General features: G+C 53.7%; 2 protein-coding genes across 3 annotated transcripts; one reads left to right on the top strand and one right to left on the bottom strand.

Annotated features, from left to right (window-relative positions):
• Positions 1-208: 208 nt before the first annotated feature.
• On the bottom strand, positions 209-6,007 carry Fbxo2 (F-box protein 2). The gene is made up of 6 exons (XM_059256278.1): positions 5,895-6,007; positions 2,142-2,522; positions 1,661-1,790; positions 1,491-1,586; positions 851-980; positions 209-634 (listed from the first exon to the last, which is right to left on the bottom strand). Exons 1-6 carry the CDS (start codon positions 5,914-5,916, stop codon positions 500-502), a joined length of 894 nt encoding a protein of 297 aa, XP_059112261.1. The 5' UTR covers positions 5,917-6,007; the 3' UTR covers positions 209-499.
• A 1,421-nt stretch (positions 6,008-7,428) lies between these two features.
• On the top strand, positions 7,429-15,383 carry LOC131905305 (F-box only protein 44). Of its 2 annotated transcripts, XM_059256276.1 has the most exons (5): positions 7,429-8,024; positions 10,284-10,410; positions 10,501-10,596; positions 10,709-10,844; positions 14,433-15,383. In XM_059256276.1, exons 1-5 carry the CDS (start codon positions 7,760-7,762, stop codon positions 14,574-14,576), a joined length of 768 nt encoding a protein of 255 aa, XP_059112259.1. In that variant the 5' UTR covers positions 7,429-7,759; the 3' UTR covers positions 14,577-15,383. The 2 variants fall into 2 exon arrangements, with proteins under 2 accessions (XP_059112259.1, XP_059112260.1); XM_059256277.1 differs by lacking the exon at positions 10,501-10,596 and having other exon boundaries at positions 10,284-10,381.
• The last annotated feature ends 427 nt before the right edge of the window (positions 15,384-15,810 follow it).

Genomic DNA, 15,810 nt, shown 5'->3' with positions numbered 1-15,810 from the left:
CTCACAATCCTAGCCTTTGTCCCGCAGGCCTGCCCAGGCCCAGCTGGCCCCATACCAACCCAAGAGCCCCTGGAAACCCGAGCAGCTGGACTGTCCCCAAGTACTTTTCCAGGCCATGCCAGGGGCCCTTGGGAGACAGAGCGATGGAGGGGGAGATGTCCACTCATCTGCACTTTCATTATTTCCTTCTTTGGACAAATATTTATTGAGTGCCCACTTTGAGGCAGGCACAATGCTAGGTGCTCGGGATCCAGCAGCAGCCCCGTAACTCCCTCGGATTGTACATTCTAGAAGCGACTGCCCGTGGAGATGCAAATGGAAGCCATCCCACAATAAAGCAACAAATCCTTCTCTCCCCGCAGGGACTAGGCTGGAGGAAGGGGCGGGAGAGAGGCAGGTGCAAGGCGTGGACGAGGCAGGTGAGGATGCTACCAACTAAATTAAGGCCTTTCTACCCCCAGGCTTCTGCCCCTAAAGGGAGGCTGGGGAGGGGGGTAGCTCAGGGTTCCACCCACACACTACTGTTGGTCACCCGGGCCCCGAACCAGCCCTTCCAGTAGACCGAGTCCTGTCCTCCGTGCTCGAAGCGGACGAAGCGGACGCCTGGCCCATAGTCGGTGAAGGTGTGGGAGATCTGGGGATGAAGGGGTATTGCATCAGCCTCAGAGGTCTGAAGCTGTCCCTGTCACCCCACGCGGGCGCAGCGCCCCGACCCCAGCTCTGATTGCGGGCTGAACTAGGCGCTGTCTCTACGAGCCCGGGACCACCCTCTCTGCGCCGGAGATCCGTGGGAGGAGCTTCCACCCAGAATGTCCCGGCCTCGGCCCCGCCCCCGGCTCTGCAGGATCACCTCCATCCAGCTGCCATCCTCCGGCGCTGCCACCTGTCCGGTGCTGAACTCCGCCAGGACATCTTCGTTCTCCGACAGCAGCCTCGCGGTGAGCTCGTACAGGCTACCGGCATCAGTGCGGCCCGAGTACCTGCAGGGGAATGCGGGGCGCAGGCCCCACCTGCTGAACCTCACTCTGCCAGAGATCTCCTCTGCCCAGCCCAGCATCCATGCCTGGCCAGTGTTCCCCAGTGTTCCCATTTCACAGATAAGGAAGCTGCGGCCACAGAGAAGAGGGAACTGGGCCCCAGAGCCAAACGTAGGGACTAAATGTGCCAGACCCATCCTTGGAACCAAAGCCATCCTAGGGGGTACATACTGTCGGGACGGCCACACGCACAGAAATGGGAGTATATATAGATATGTGTATACATGTAAGGAGTAAGCAGGCCTTAACTTATTGGTAGTATCCTTGCCTTGCCTTAAGTGAGGGCAAGTGCACACACATTTGCTTACATTTTAAACTCAAGGCAGGAAATAGATTTCCATCCGTTGCCAACCCTTGCAGACCTGTGGCCACAACACTGAAAGTGTGGTACACGGCTAGTCCCACCACCACCACTTCCCCTCTAGTCCTGACCCCTCCTCCACAGCTGCTCACCAGTCCTTCACCACGATGGCGGGCTGCGTGGTGTCCAGCAGCTCCTCCCAGTAGCCCTCAGCCTGCAGATCAACGACCTGCACTTTGCGACACCACCTGAGGGAACAGGCGTCAGGATCCGGTGCCCCCCCCACTTCCCCCTCCCTCTCCCCCTTGCCCCTTCTTCTTACTCGAAGGAGGAGGCGAAGTACTTCTTAACGCTGTCGTCTTGGGTAAATTCCACCCCACTGTCTCCGGGCAGTTCCTCCACCCTCCAGCCGTCCCCTCCGTGCTCCACGTCGCACCAGCCCTCCAAGTCCTCTGTAGGGACACGGACAGTCCCACCCTGGTCACACAGCCCCTGCTTGAGGCTGTGGCAGGGCTGGCTCTGGCCTTGGCCGTGGGAGGCAGAATGGACGTGAGTACTTTCTCAAGGTCTCGGTGGGTCTGTAGGCACTTCCTCACCCTGCCCACGGACCCAGTATCCACGGGCCTGTCCCACCCCCATTTCACTGAGAGTGTATACTCTGGGAAGAGACTCCCCAGGGAACAGACGGCTGTTCTGGGCTGGACATCGCACCAAGCACTTCATCTCATTTAATCTTGAAGCGGGCTGGCACCAAGAGCCGTTTTCTAGAAGGGACAATGGGCACTCCAACATGTGACCCTCACCTTCCCCGCATGGGTTACGCAGCAGGTTGCGCCTCCTCTTGCTTAGAAAGTAGAACTGCTGCCAGTGGTCCCGCTCATCATCCGCGCAGCCCTCAGGCACCAGCCCCTCCTGCTGACACTTGAGCAGCCACAGTGGGGCGCCATCCACCAGCTCCTTCCAGCGCAGGCACACCAGGCGGCAGGCCTGCACCAGCTCCGAGGCTGGCAGCTCGGCCAGCACTCGGAGCAGCAGTGGTTCAGGCAGCTGGGCCAGGTACTCCGCGGCCTCCGCCTCCTCCTCCTCCTGCTCCTCCGGGGGCTGCTCCTCCTCGGCACCCGCCTCGGCACCCGCCTCCTCTGGCTGCTCCTCTGGGCTCGTCTCTTCGGGGTGGCTCACACTCTCTGAGGGCCGGGGAGTAAGGGAAAGCTGAGACTTCCAAACTGACCCCTCCACGTCCCACTCTGAGGCAACCACAGCCGGGGCCAGAAGTTCTTAACCGGGACTTGCTGGCATTGCCTATAATCCCAGCACTTGAGAGGCAGAGGACAAATGTATCTCTGCGAAGGCCAGCCTGCCCTACGTAAAGAGTTACAGTAAGACTACACAGTGGACCTCTGTCTGTCTGTCTGTCTGTCTGTCTCTCTCTCTCTCTCACACACACACACAGGAGTGGGGGAGAGCGAGCCCTAAACTGTGCCCAGGGAGGAAGCCCAAGGAGGTAGAGCCACAGATACTCCCCCTAAACCAGAAGAACTCCTTCAGCTGCTGCTTCTCCCACAGGGGTAGTAGACACCCACAAGGATCTGGGGTTACTGATGTCCTTGTACTTATGGGTCAGGTCTCCTAAGCACCCTCCTAGACCTCAAGGGTCCCTTGCCTCCTCTGGGGAGCCTTCCTGGACATACCTTTAGCACACCCTCTCACAGCCCAAGCTCAAAAGCATTCAGAGGCTTCCTAGCTTTTGTTCCTGGTCTGGTTGTTTAATAAATCCCTTTGTGTACAATGGACTGACCACCGTAAGAACCAGGCCTGGGAGACTTCCTAGTGCCTAGCCCCAGAGTAGAGTCAGGAGCCACCGTATTTTACCACCACTTAGCAAGAGTGACATACTGCTCGGAGCACTTGAATTACTTCCTAAACCCCCAAACCACCTCTTCCAGGTTGGCCCTACATCTCTTTTATGGAGAGACAGAGAGGTGACAAGGTCCAGGGTCACCCAACTTATAAGTACTTGGAGCTTGTGTTTGAACTCATTCGGTCCAACACAGGAGCCAGCTTTAACAGCTGTGGTGTTACCAAAAGAATGTGCTGAGCCAGGGGGTGGTGGCGCACGCCTTTAATCCCAGCACACTTGAAGCAGAGACAAGTGGATCTCTGTGAGTTCGAGGTCAGCCTAGTCTACAGAGTGAGTTCCAGAACAGCCAGAACTACACAGAGAAACCCTGTCTCAAAAAACCAAAGCAACAACAACAACAAAAGAATTTGTTGAATTAGTACTCTGGTCTTGTTTGAGTTTATGTTGTTGTTTTGTGGTTTTTTGTTTTTGTTTTTGTTTGTTTGTTTTTTGGAGACAAGGTTTCTCTGTCCTGGATCTCACTCTGTAGACCAGACTGGCCTTGAACTCACGAAGATCTGCCTGTCTCTGCCTCCCGAGTGCTGGGATTAAAGGTGTGCACCTCCACTGCCTGGCCTAGGTCTTGGTTTGATACTGTGGATGAAAATGCTGAGGTTGGAAAATGTTAAGTGACTTAGTGTAGGTCCCTCTGGCAATATTGGGGTAGAGGACCCAAGGACTCAGGGTGGGGACAATAGGCTAGAGATCCAGCTGTCTCTACCCAGCCAGTGTTGTATGGGAGGGGGTGGGGGGGTAGAGAAAGAGGTACTGGGTGATTGCGTAAGAGTCTCCCCCCCTTTTCCATCCCTCACCCTCAGCCTCCTCATCTGTGAAATGGGGTCATCATTGTGCCAGACCATCAGATCATACTGATATTCATCCCCTCCCCACAGAGGAGCAAGGGTACAGAGACAGCCACTCTTGCTAAGTACGTGGGAACTCCTGACCCCATGGTAGGGGCGAGACACCAGAAAGGAAGCAGTGTCTCTCAGGCAGAGTTCTTGAGGTCAGTTCACTGCACACCCAGGACAGTATGGGCAGCTGGGTATCACTTGGATCTCAGCCCGCCTCATCTGGGCCATGGAAGCCTTGAGTAAGCAGACACTGAGTGCCTGGTATCTCTCAAGGAGAGAGGGCCAGTGGGGAGGGGACCCAGCCAACCTGGGTAATAGAGTCGCTTCTTTCAGAGTTCCTGAAGACTGGACCCTGAAAATCTAAGGCAGTCAGGGAGCAGGCCCATGTCAGGGGAGGGTACAGATGGCCTATTCCCCAAACCTCCTCTAATGGGATACAGCCAGCAATCCCCACACTGACAGCACTGGAAAGCTGAACCAGGACTTCCCCTCTTTCTTTAGAGCACACCGATTCTCCATCAGCCATGGTGATTCTTACATACACACACACACACACACACACACACACACACACACACACACACAACCCCACTTTCCCTGCATTTCTAGCATCTTTTGGTCACATTTTCATATGTAGGGGTTACTCCTCCATCGGCAACAAGGAAACTGGGCCTCAGAGAGTCCTAGCCTCCCAGGTCCCGCCACAGGACAGCATCAAACAGAGAGGAAAATGCCTGTCCATTCTGCCTCCCACAGCTCTCTGGAGAGCTGGGCCCAATGTCCTCACCTCTCCACCACCACCCCAGCCCTGCCCTGGCCCCAGTGGATACCTGATGCTCCCCGGAAAGATGCACCTCACCCGGTCCTCTCTCCTGGCCCCTAGGCCTGGCATTGAGGCCCCAGATCCGATTACAGCCCCCCCATCCTGCTCCCTCGAACACAAGTTGCCACATTGTTGCTGAAGGAAAGTTATCTAGCCCTAGACGCTGACCCCATGCTGACTCACTCACCTGGATTGGGCCCCTGAGTCCAGGGACTTCCAGGGCCCTGGGGGAAAACAGGAGCCTATTCTGGGGCCCTGTAGATGATATTGATGGGGAATTGGGAGTTGGAAGGGGGGGTCAGGGATGGAAGGAAGCCTGGCCACCTTAGAGCGCACCTGTTCCCTTGCCTCCCCTAAAGTGGTTTGTGAGGAAGGGGTGGGGGGTCATGGCAGGCAGGTTTGCACCCCAGCCTGACTCAGCAAGCAACCCCCTACAGGCCCATCCGGGAGCTGGAGGGGGAAGGGGTGGGGTCTTTGGTGCCAGGAAAGATGACTGGACAAAAGATCCTTGAGAACCCAGAGTATCCATCAAAAGCAGCCCAACTCTTCCTCACCACTAGCCTGGTCCCCATGGAGCAGCCCACTACCGTGACACAAGGTGGCCCTCCAAAGGAGAGAGTCCCTCAGGAATCTATGATGGATGCAAGGTGAGGCTGGTAAGCCCCGGGACCCGGCAGGGACTCCGGAGGCTCATGAGAAAGGGAGGGCAGGCAGAGCTAGCAAATGGAAGAAGTTGATGGAAGCAAAAGCTTCCAAGAACCCAGCTCTCAAACCCCAGGAAGTCTGGAGCCTGGTAAGCCAGCGTCTCCCGATGCCATTTTGGAGACCCAGGCGTCCTCCTCCCTCCACACCAAGACCCAGGCAGAAAACTGCTCCCTAGACTGTCTCAGGGGTTTTGCTATCGCGAAAGTTTGAGCCCCGTCTGGGGCGCTCGTCCTCCTTGTCTCCCCGGTCTGGCGCGAGCCGGGCCGGCTACAGCTACCTGGATCACCATCTCCATCCATCGCTGCAGCGTGGTCAACAGAGAGGAGCCGGAGCGCTGCGGGTGGCGAGTTCTGGAGCTGCCCGCGTCAACCGGGTCGGTGCTGCCGCGCCTCTTAAAGGCCCCGCGCGCCCCGCCCCGCCGCCTCTCACCCCGCGCTGGGGGCCGGGAGCCCCGCGCCCCCGGAGCCCAAGGTGCGGCTTCCAGAAGGAGCCGGATTCTGGGGAGGGGCAGAGGTAGCCACGGGATGGGTGGGCTCCGGGTGCGCCTGGAGAGTGATTGCGGGAGGACACCAGGGGTCTGGCAGCTGGGGTGTAGAGGGTGCGGGCGCCAGGCCAAGTGGATTTGGGGGTATCAGCGACTTCCCGCCCCCCCCCCAGGTAATTTTCCTACGCTGCGGAGGGGCCACGTTCCCGGGGTGCGCGGGTGAGGCGGGGCCTGGAGGAATAGTGGGCGGGGCCGCATCCTGGGCCAACACTGACAGAAAGGCGCAGTGCCAAGACCCGTAGGGCAGCAGGACCAAACGCGGGTGACAGGAAAAATGGGTGGGGCGGGGGCGTGGTCTGCCAGACAGTGGGCAGGTCGCACCCCGGGCCACCGTTGGCACCGATGGCTCAGCCCCAAGAAGCGGGGGCTTGGCGCAGCTCTGCCTAACGCGGGTGACAGGAGAATGGGGAGGGAGGGACCAATGTTGTGAGGCGGAGTTGGGGCGGGGTCTAGTGAGCAGTGGGCGGGGCCGTGTTCTGGGTGCCGTTCCACGGCCAGGGCACAACCAAGCGAAGGTGACCGAAGGAGGGGCTCACTGAGCGCCCCGGCAGGGAGAGGATTGGCGAGTAGTGGGCAGGTCTGTATCCCTGGCCACGCAGGCCCGGGCTGTACAGCCTCACGGCCTGGTGGAATCGCACAGCTCTCCGGATCTCAGGTGACCGCGGGAGGGGAAGCACGCAGCGTGGGGACGAAGACGCGGTGGGCAGGGACCTAGCGGGGGAAGGTGGGTGCCTTTCTGCGATCCTGAGGGCCTAACGCCTTTGAGGCCCAGGCCTCGGGGCTTACCCCACTGCACTGTGAGGCTTCGAGGACCTGGGCTGGGGAGGCAATCGATGCTCAGAGGTCTGAGCCGGTAGCGCATTTTAGGGTCATGCATAAGAAATGTGAGACTGCAGGGGCCCTGGGCGGGGGCGGGCAGCCTCTGGCTGGAGCCCAATCACCGGGGTGCGGGAGGGAGATAGGAAGGCTCCTGTCCACCCGCACACCTTCCCCCAGTCTCAGGTAAGCGGGTCATATTCTCTGAGATCTTGAGAACATCACTGAGCCTTTTGTACTCCGTGACGGGTCCTGAGACAGTGATAACCCCCGCTCATCATCTCTCCCCCTCTCCCCGTTGGGGGATGGGAGAGGATGAAGAGTGGCTGGCTGGAGCGCTCACAAGGCCTCCCATTGTTACCCTTTTCTTAAAAGACTGCCCGCCTATTGAAAATGTCTGACTCTACCTTCAGTAAAGGTCAGGGCTGCTTCGCCCTCCTCTCCTGTTTGTGTGACCTTGGGAAGCTCCTTGGGCCACCTTAGAGGTTGTCCTTAAGGGCCGGGGGTTGGAGGAAATCAGAGCTCACCATTTACTAAGAAATCCCTAGCCCATGCACCTTGAGCTGCCTGTGACCCTGGAGGGAAGTACCATTTCTGCCCTGTTTGCTTGCTGAAGAGAAAACCGAAGGTCAGAGCACCACGGTGACTCTGAAGACAGTCAGTGGCAGCTGAGTTAGGAATCTCTCTATCCCTGGGTGCTGGAAACGCCAGGTGCCAGGGAGGAGGCTGGGTATGTAGCGCATCTCTCCAACCCCCACAGGAACAGGCCAGGAGCCACTGCCATGGCTGTAGGCAATATCAACGAGCTGCCAGAGAACATTCTACTGGAGCTGTTCACCCACATACCGGCCCGCCAGCTGCTACTGCGCTGCCGACCTGTCTGCAGCCTCTGGCGAGACCTCATTGACCTGGTGACCCTCTGGAAGCGCAAGTGCCTGCGAGAGGGTTTTATCACTGAGGACTGGGACCAGCCGGTGGCTGACTGGAAGATCTTCTACTTCCTTCGAAGCCTCCGAAGGAACCTCCTTCACAACCCATGTGCTGAAGGTGGGTGCAGAGAGTATCTGCCTCAACACAACACATGCTCTGTAAGGTAACCAGTGGACATGTCCTGAACACGGACTGCATTGTGGCCTTTTTTCCCCTCACAATAATGCTTAGAAGTAGGTACTATTGATGTACCCTCTTTTCAAGTGGGTAGACTGAGGCCAAGGGCACTGTTTATTGCAGATCATTTCTCAGATGGGTATGATGGCACACATTTGTAATCCCAGCACTTGGGAAGTGGACACAGGAAGATAGAGAGTTCAAGGTCATCCGTTAGAAGCCAGTCTGGGCTACATGAGACTCTGTCTCAAAACAAACCATTCATTTCTCAGTTGGCAATGGTGCTAACAGTGTAATCCCAGCACTGGGGAGACAAGCAGAAGGATCATGAGTTCAAGGGTAGCCTCTCCTAAAACCTTCCCTAGGAAAAGAAATGTGGCCAATTGGAACAGATTGTGCCAAAGACACTAGTTGAAGCTACAATCTGCTGTCCTCACTTATGGGCCTATGGGGACTGTCCCAGAAGGAGTCTTGCCTATGGATGAATGGGAGGTGAAGACTCCTTTGCATTGAAGTTCAAGAGCAGGTCAGACAAAAGGCTTCTAGTCATCTGGACCCCTTGGGCCCAGGCTGAGGATGAGTTACAGCAGGAAGGAATTTGTTTTCTGTTGCACGGTCAAACATGGGGTGGGGGGCATAGTAATAGAGTAAGTCCAGGCTACTCAGATCCTCCAGCTGCCTGTCTATGTCCCTTGACTCCCCATAGCCATGCTCTTGACCAATGTTGGGCAGACTACAGCCCAAACCTACTTACTATATTATGAAGAATTTTATGGTTTGTTTTGTTTTGTTTGGGGAGGTGTTTGTCACAGGGTCTCTCTATTATTATTATTTTTTTAACTTTCTTTCTTTTTTTTATTTAATGCAGAATGCTGTTTATTGAAGGAGGGAGGAGGTCTTAAATACAGGCTTACAGCACAATGGGAGAACCCGGGAGGACAGAAGTTCCCTATGATGTTTTACAATCTTGCATCTAAGCTGTTAACACCCATTATGCAGGATACAGGACAAGGAACTTCTCTTAAGCATTCAGGAGGGTGGAACCGGGGAGGGAATTAGCATAGGGAGGATATCAAGGTCAAGGTCAGCAAGCAAGGCAACAGTTACCCAAAACAGGGGCCAGGACCCTACAGGTCCCCCTTTTACTAAAAAATGAGCTTCTGACTTAGGTTGTGTGGGACATCAGCAGGTCACCTTACCCATCATGGAGATGCCTGCTCAGGCCACACAGGCTGTCTGTCTCAGGTTGGTGATCGCCCCCCAGGCATTACAGGGTCTCTCTATTATAACAACACGAGTAGCTCTGGCTGTCCTGGAACTCACTATGTAAACCAACCTGATCTTGAACTCATAGAGATCTACCTACCTCTGTCTCCCAAGTGCTGGGATTAAAGGCCTGCACAACCATGCCCCGCTGGGTATTGTTTTTAACGGATTATTAAAAATAGAAACAGAAAACTGCCATAGAGACAGTGTTGTGGCCCAAAAACCTAAGCTATTCCGGCACTCCAAGAGCCTTTTCTTTTGACATTTATTTATGTGTGTATTAGGTGTGTGGGGTGGGGAGAGCTGTGCATGCTACTGCACGTGTGAAAGTCAGAGGACAACTTATAAGAGTCAGTTCTCCCCTTCCGCCCTGTGGGATCCTGAGATATCCATTTCAAGTCATCATGCTTGGTGACAAGCGCTTTTCCCGGAGGCATTTCGCTGCCCTTGGTTTTGCTTTTTTGAGATAGGGTCTTGCTATCTTGCTATGTAGCCCTGTCTGGCCTGGTACTCAGTATGTGGCTTAGACTGGCCTGGAACTCACAACACTCCTGTCTCGGCCTGCTGGAATGGCAGGTATGTTCCACCACAGATTAGCCTCTATGCTTGATTCTAGCTAACGAGAGGACCAAGGCTCAGAGAAGGAAAGAAACATGTCTATGGTCATACAGCCCATTACTGCTGGAGTTGAGTAAGATTCGGGTCTGTCTGCCAGAGCACTCTCCATCATAGTCGGGGGTCTGATCATCCAGGATTCTCCATGGAAGCCCTTTAGCTACACCCAGTGCACACAGGTAGCACCTAACGTGCTACCTACGACGACAAAGCACAGGGCTGGAAGGCAGCTTGGCGGTCCCACCTCTGAGAGGGAGGGGTACATGGAGAAGGTGCCCTGAGGGGCCTCCTGCATGGTGGACTCTGCTCTCCCCACAGAGGGATTTGAGTTCTGGAGCCTGGATGTGAACGGAGGTGATGAATGGAAGGTGGAAGATCTCTCCAAAGACCAGCGGAAGGAATTCCCCAATGACCAGGTCAAGAAATACTTCGTGACTTCCTATTAGTAAGATCTAGGGCCTGAGGGTGGGGGGAGCCCAAGTCCTAACATCAGGGTCCAGTGCTGAACTCCAGCCCCTCCCCCTCCCTGACCCAGCACCTGCCTCAAGTCCCAGGTGGTGGACCTCAAGGCTGAAGGGTATTGGGAGGAGCTGATGGACACCACCCGACCGGACATCGAGGTCAAAGACTGGTGAGTGACGGGGCGAGGGTCTGGGGGGGGCCTGCCGCCCAGGCGCCCCACCCCTGCCCTGCCCCCCATCTCCCAGGTCTTCATGAACCCTTCTTCCTTCTTCTACCTGCAGGTTCGCAGCCAGGCCAGACTGCGGGTCCAAGTACCAGCTGTGTGTTCAGCTCCTGTCGTCGGCCCACGCACCACTGGGAACCTTCCAGCCAGACCCCGTAACGATTCAGCAGAAGAGCGACGCCAAGTGGAGGGAGGTATGTGAGCAGGGACCCCACAGGGACCTTCAGACCCGAACTCTGCCATCTCTCACTTGGGTTTCTGATGCTCTAAGCCTCAGCCTCACTTGCTTCAGTAGAAAAATAAGAGTAAGCTTCCAGCTTAGGCATCAGGGATGGGAGACTAGGAGAGCCCCAGCTCAAAAAAATTTCCAGAAAGGATGATTCAGTGGTAGACTGCCTAGCATACACGAGGCCCTGTGTCCCATCCCCAGTAAAAAAAAAAGTAAATAAATAACTGGGCCTGAAGACATGCCCTCAGTAGTTTCCATCACTTTTGTTCTGGCAGAGGATCCAGGTTCAAATCCCAGCACCCACATGGTGGCTCACAACCATCTGTAACTCCAGTTCCAGGGGATGTAATTCTCCTCTTCAGTCCTCTGCAGGTACCAGGCACATAAATAGTTCATATATGTACATGCTGGGAAACATTCACACACATAAAATAAAATGAAATCTAAAATATATATATATATATAATAAGAATAAATAAAGGCTGTGCCACCAGAAATGCTCAGTGTTGAGAAACTGAGGCTAAAGGGTAAAGGCTAGCCTAGCAACTTAGGGAGACCTTGTCTTAAAATTAGAAACAGTGAAAAAAGAGGACCGAGGATAACACTCAGTGGTGGAGTCCCTGCTGAGCATGTGCTGGCTCAACCCCAGTATCACAGAAAAATAAAATAAAAATATTCAGGGCCAAGTATGGTGGCTCATGCTGGTAATCCCAACTCTTGAGAAGAAGGTGCAAGAGGATTAGGAGGCCATATATAGCAACATCTAGAACCACATGTGCTACCTAAAAGAGGAAAGGAAGGAGAAATACCCAGAAGGCATGACTGCTACTGATACTAATATCTATCATCCCTACACGAGTCCCCAACTTATTTTTGTGATTCCTTTGCTTGTATTTTATATGTATGGGTGGTTTGCCTGTGTGTATGTGGACCACATGCATGCAGTAGTACCCAAGAGGCCAGAAGAGGGTGTCAGATCCCTTGGAACTAGACTTACAGAAGGTTGGGAGTTGCCATGTTGTGGGTGCTGGGAACTAAACCCTGATCCTCTGCAAGAGTAGCCAGTGTTCTTAACCACTGAGCCATCTCTCCAGAGCTCCCCCGACCCCGCCACCTTAAATTTTACTTTACAATGGGAGTGTGACCCCACAGTAAATCTAGGAGCATCTGGCTCACCAGCATTCTACTTAGAATATTTTTTCTAATGGGCAATGGGTTTATCAAATATATCTTCAATTTTAGCATATAGTGGGTCTGTCTGGACCTGCCCACCATCAGTTGAGAAGCACCTGTTATCTACACCATGGTCACATGTGCTGTCTTTCTTTTCTTTATTTGGTGGGATTGGATACAGAGCCTAAGACCTCATACATGTTAGGCTCTACCACTGAAGCCAGATACAAATCTTACTGTGGTGACTCAAGCCTGTAATACTAGTACTTAAGAATCTGAGGCAGGGGCATCACTGTACATTCCAAGCTAGTTTGCATTTTCTGTTGTTGTTTCCAGACAGGATGTCCAGGTAGTCCTGGCTGTTGTGGAACTCAATATATAGACCAGGCTGACCTAGAACTCACAGAATTCCTCCTGCCTCTTCCTCGTGAGTGCTAGGATTAAAGATGTGTGTCACCATTCCTGGCCAGCTTGAGTTTTGTAGTGCAAAGCTTAGACCATAGAGACCTGGTGTTAAAAATAAATGCATAAATGCATAAACAAGAAACAAATAAATAAAACATCTGGGCAATGTGGGCTGAGACAAAGCAGAGGCAGAGGCAGGCAAATCTCTGTGAGTTCAAGGTCAGCCCTGTCTACATAGCAAGTTCTAGGCCAGCCTAGGATACACATTAAATAAACAAATAAATACACCAGTACCAACAAGCCAGGCAAAGACCTTCAAGATAAATGTTTCATGAGGAAAAGGGACTTGCTGTCAAGCCTGAGGACTTCAGTTCAGTCCCTGGGACCCACATAGTGGAAAGAGAGCGCCAACTCTAACATCTTCAGACTGCCACACATGCACTGTAGCATACATGTGCATGTACATACATGCATGCCAGGCGGTGGTGGCGCACGCCTTTAATCCCAGCACTCGGGAGGCAGAGACAGGCAGATCTCTGTGAGTTCAAGGCCAGCCTGGTCTACAGAGTGAAATCCAGGACAGGCACCAAAACTACATTGGAAAAAACCCTGTCTCGAAAAAAAAAAAATACATGCACAGTAAATAAATGTCATTTTTAAAGTTGTTTAAGGCAAACAGGAGGGCTGGAGAGATGACTCAGAGGTTAAAAGTGTTTGTATCGCTGGCAGTGGTGGTGCACGCCTTTAATCCCAGCACTTGGAAGGCAGAGGTCGGTGGATTTCTGTGAGTTCCAGGGCAGCCAGGGTGGTTACAGAGAAACCCTGTCTCAAAAAACAAACAAACAAACAAACAAACAAACAAAAACAAAAAAGGGTGCTTGCTGCTCGTACAGTTTGGTTGCCAGCACCATGTCACGTGTGACTCACAACCACCGTAACTCCAGCCCCGGCACCCTCTTCTAGCCTCTGTGGACAGTGCACTCACATGCACAAACACACATACACACATACCCAAACATTCTGTCACGAGGACTGGCATCTCAGCTCGGCTGCTGCTGTGGGAAAGCAGCTTCAGACAACAAGTGAGCCCTGTTCCAGTAAAACTTTATTAACAAAAGTACCAATGAGCCAAGCCCTTATGTACGCTCAGCCAACTGCCCCAGGGAGAGTTGAACCTTGAGTAAAATCCAGCCCTTTCTGAGTAACGTGGTTCTTTATCTAGTTTTGTTTTATTTGTGTTTTGATTTATCTGATACAGGGTCTCATGTAGCCCAAGCTGGTCTTGAACTTACTACACAGCAGAAGACGGCCGTGAGCTCGGGCTTCTCCTGCCTTTATGCCCCAAGAGCTAAGATTACAGGTGTTTGCCACGGTCTGGTTTATGCTGAGGATTGAACACTGGTCTTTGCGCATTTTACTCTACAGGGCGAATACTTTACTGAGCTCTTTGGTTGTTTTCTGACAGGATCTCAAGTATCCCAGGAGGGCCTCTAAGGCAATAAATACATAGCCAGAGATGACCTTGAATTTCTGATTGTCCTGCCTTCGCCTCTTGAGTGCTGAAATTAGAGACATGTGCCATCATGGTGCTGGGAATGGAATCCCAGGCTTCAAGCATGCTACACAAGCATTTTCAATGAATCTACATCCCCGGCTCTGTTTTCAATGAATCTACATCCCCTGCTCTGATTTTTTGTTGTTGTTGTTGTTCCTTTTAAAAGATTTATCTTTATGTGTATGTATATTTTGCTTATGTGCCTTGGAGGCCAGAAGAGGGCGACAGATCTCCTGGAACTGGAGTTGGTTGTGAGCTGCCATGTAGGTGCTGGGAATTGTATCCTGGTCCTCTGCAAGAGCAGCCAATGCTCTTAAACAGAGCAGCCTCTCCTGCCCCCCCTGGCTTTTTTTTTTTTTTTTTTGAGACAGGTCTTACATAGTAGTCCCTGACTACTCCCTCCTTCTGTCTGCCCCCCAGGTGTCACACACATTCTCCAACTATCCTCCCGGCGTCCGCTACATCTGGTTTCAGCACGGAGGCGTGGACACTCACTACTGGGCCGGCTGGTACGGCCCGAGAGTCACCAACAGCAGCATCGTCATCGGGCCCCCACTGCCCTGATGCCCCCCGAACCCCTATCCTCGGAGCCCTAATTGGTAAACAGCTGTCAGAAAGGGCCAGGCTCAGGAAGTGTGGGGGAGGGGGGTGGAAGCCAGGCACTCCCAGACCTGTTCGTCTTTGGCCCCCAGCTGCCTCCTCTGTGCAGAGCTTCTACTGTCTGGGCCACACTCTTCTCTCCAAAGGCTGGCCCTCCAGCAAGGTCACCCCTTTAAGGGGTGCAGTGCCTGAGGTTAGGTGGATACAAAAGTTATCAGGGAGAGAGCCCCAAGCTCGAATGCTTGCCCAGATCTGTCTGTACCTCTGCCCTTTGTTCTCCTTCAGGGCCCTTAGAGCAGAGATGAGTGAGACACCTGACAGGTTTGGGGACTGCCTTTGATGATGCAGACACTGAGGGGCAGATCTGGGATAGGAGGCGGCTCTGCTGGCCAGACCTTAGCCTGGTTGTCAGCTGTGGCTTCTGTCTTGGCTATCTTCCTTGCTTTGGCTTGGAAGTCAGGCCTGGTACCAGATAGGCAGGTAGGATCAGACTGTCCTTGTCATCAGCAAAACCCAGAAAGCCAGGTGGGTACCGATGAGTGCAGGGCTCCCCAGAGAACCCATGTAATCCCACTCAGGATGCAGGGGCAGGATGGACCTTGATTCTGAGAGCTGAAATGGGGAAACCAAGTAGAGGGGCCTGGGCAAGTTCTCTATGGCTTGGAGATGTCCAAGCCCCAACACTGTTGGAGCGTCCATTCCCACACTGTCCCCTGACCCCAGACCACCCCAACCCTCCTACTGCACAGCCAAATAAAACATTTCCCAGCCTCCTTGTGCCCTGTGGCTTTGGAGGGAAGGGTGGGTTCATGGACAATCCTGCCTGTCCCTAAAGAAGCAGGAGTGTGGGCCATGGCAGCCCTTAACTCAAGGGCAGAGCCCTCCAGCAATCTCAGTGCATCTCTGTACAGCCCAAGCAGGCTGTACCAGGCTCCACTTCCTGCTGTCTCCCTGCCCAGTGCCTTACTGATTTAGATTGAGCCCAGCACACAGTAGGTGTTCACTACTTGTCGAAGTTAAGTATTTCACTCAACAATAAAATAGATGGGGCTGAGCTGGGATGGGCCAGAGTTCACCAGCCTCCTCCCTTGACCAGAATTAGTGACCTCCCCTTGGGCTGTGCTCACCTTTCACAACCCCCGATGATTCCCTCAAATCGGCAGTTGATAAATGTTTGTGTTAGTTAATTTTGACTAGG

Source organism: Peromyscus eremicus, chromosome 2, assembly GCF_949786415.1.
Source record: "Peromyscus eremicus chromosome 2, PerEre_H2_v1, whole genome shotgun sequence".
NCBI lineage: Eukaryota > Metazoa > Chordata > Mammalia > Rodentia > Cricetidae > Peromyscus > Peromyscus eremicus.
The sequence above is the reverse complement of the archived record's forward strand: the minus strand, read 5'-3'. Positions and strand labels throughout refer to the sequence as shown.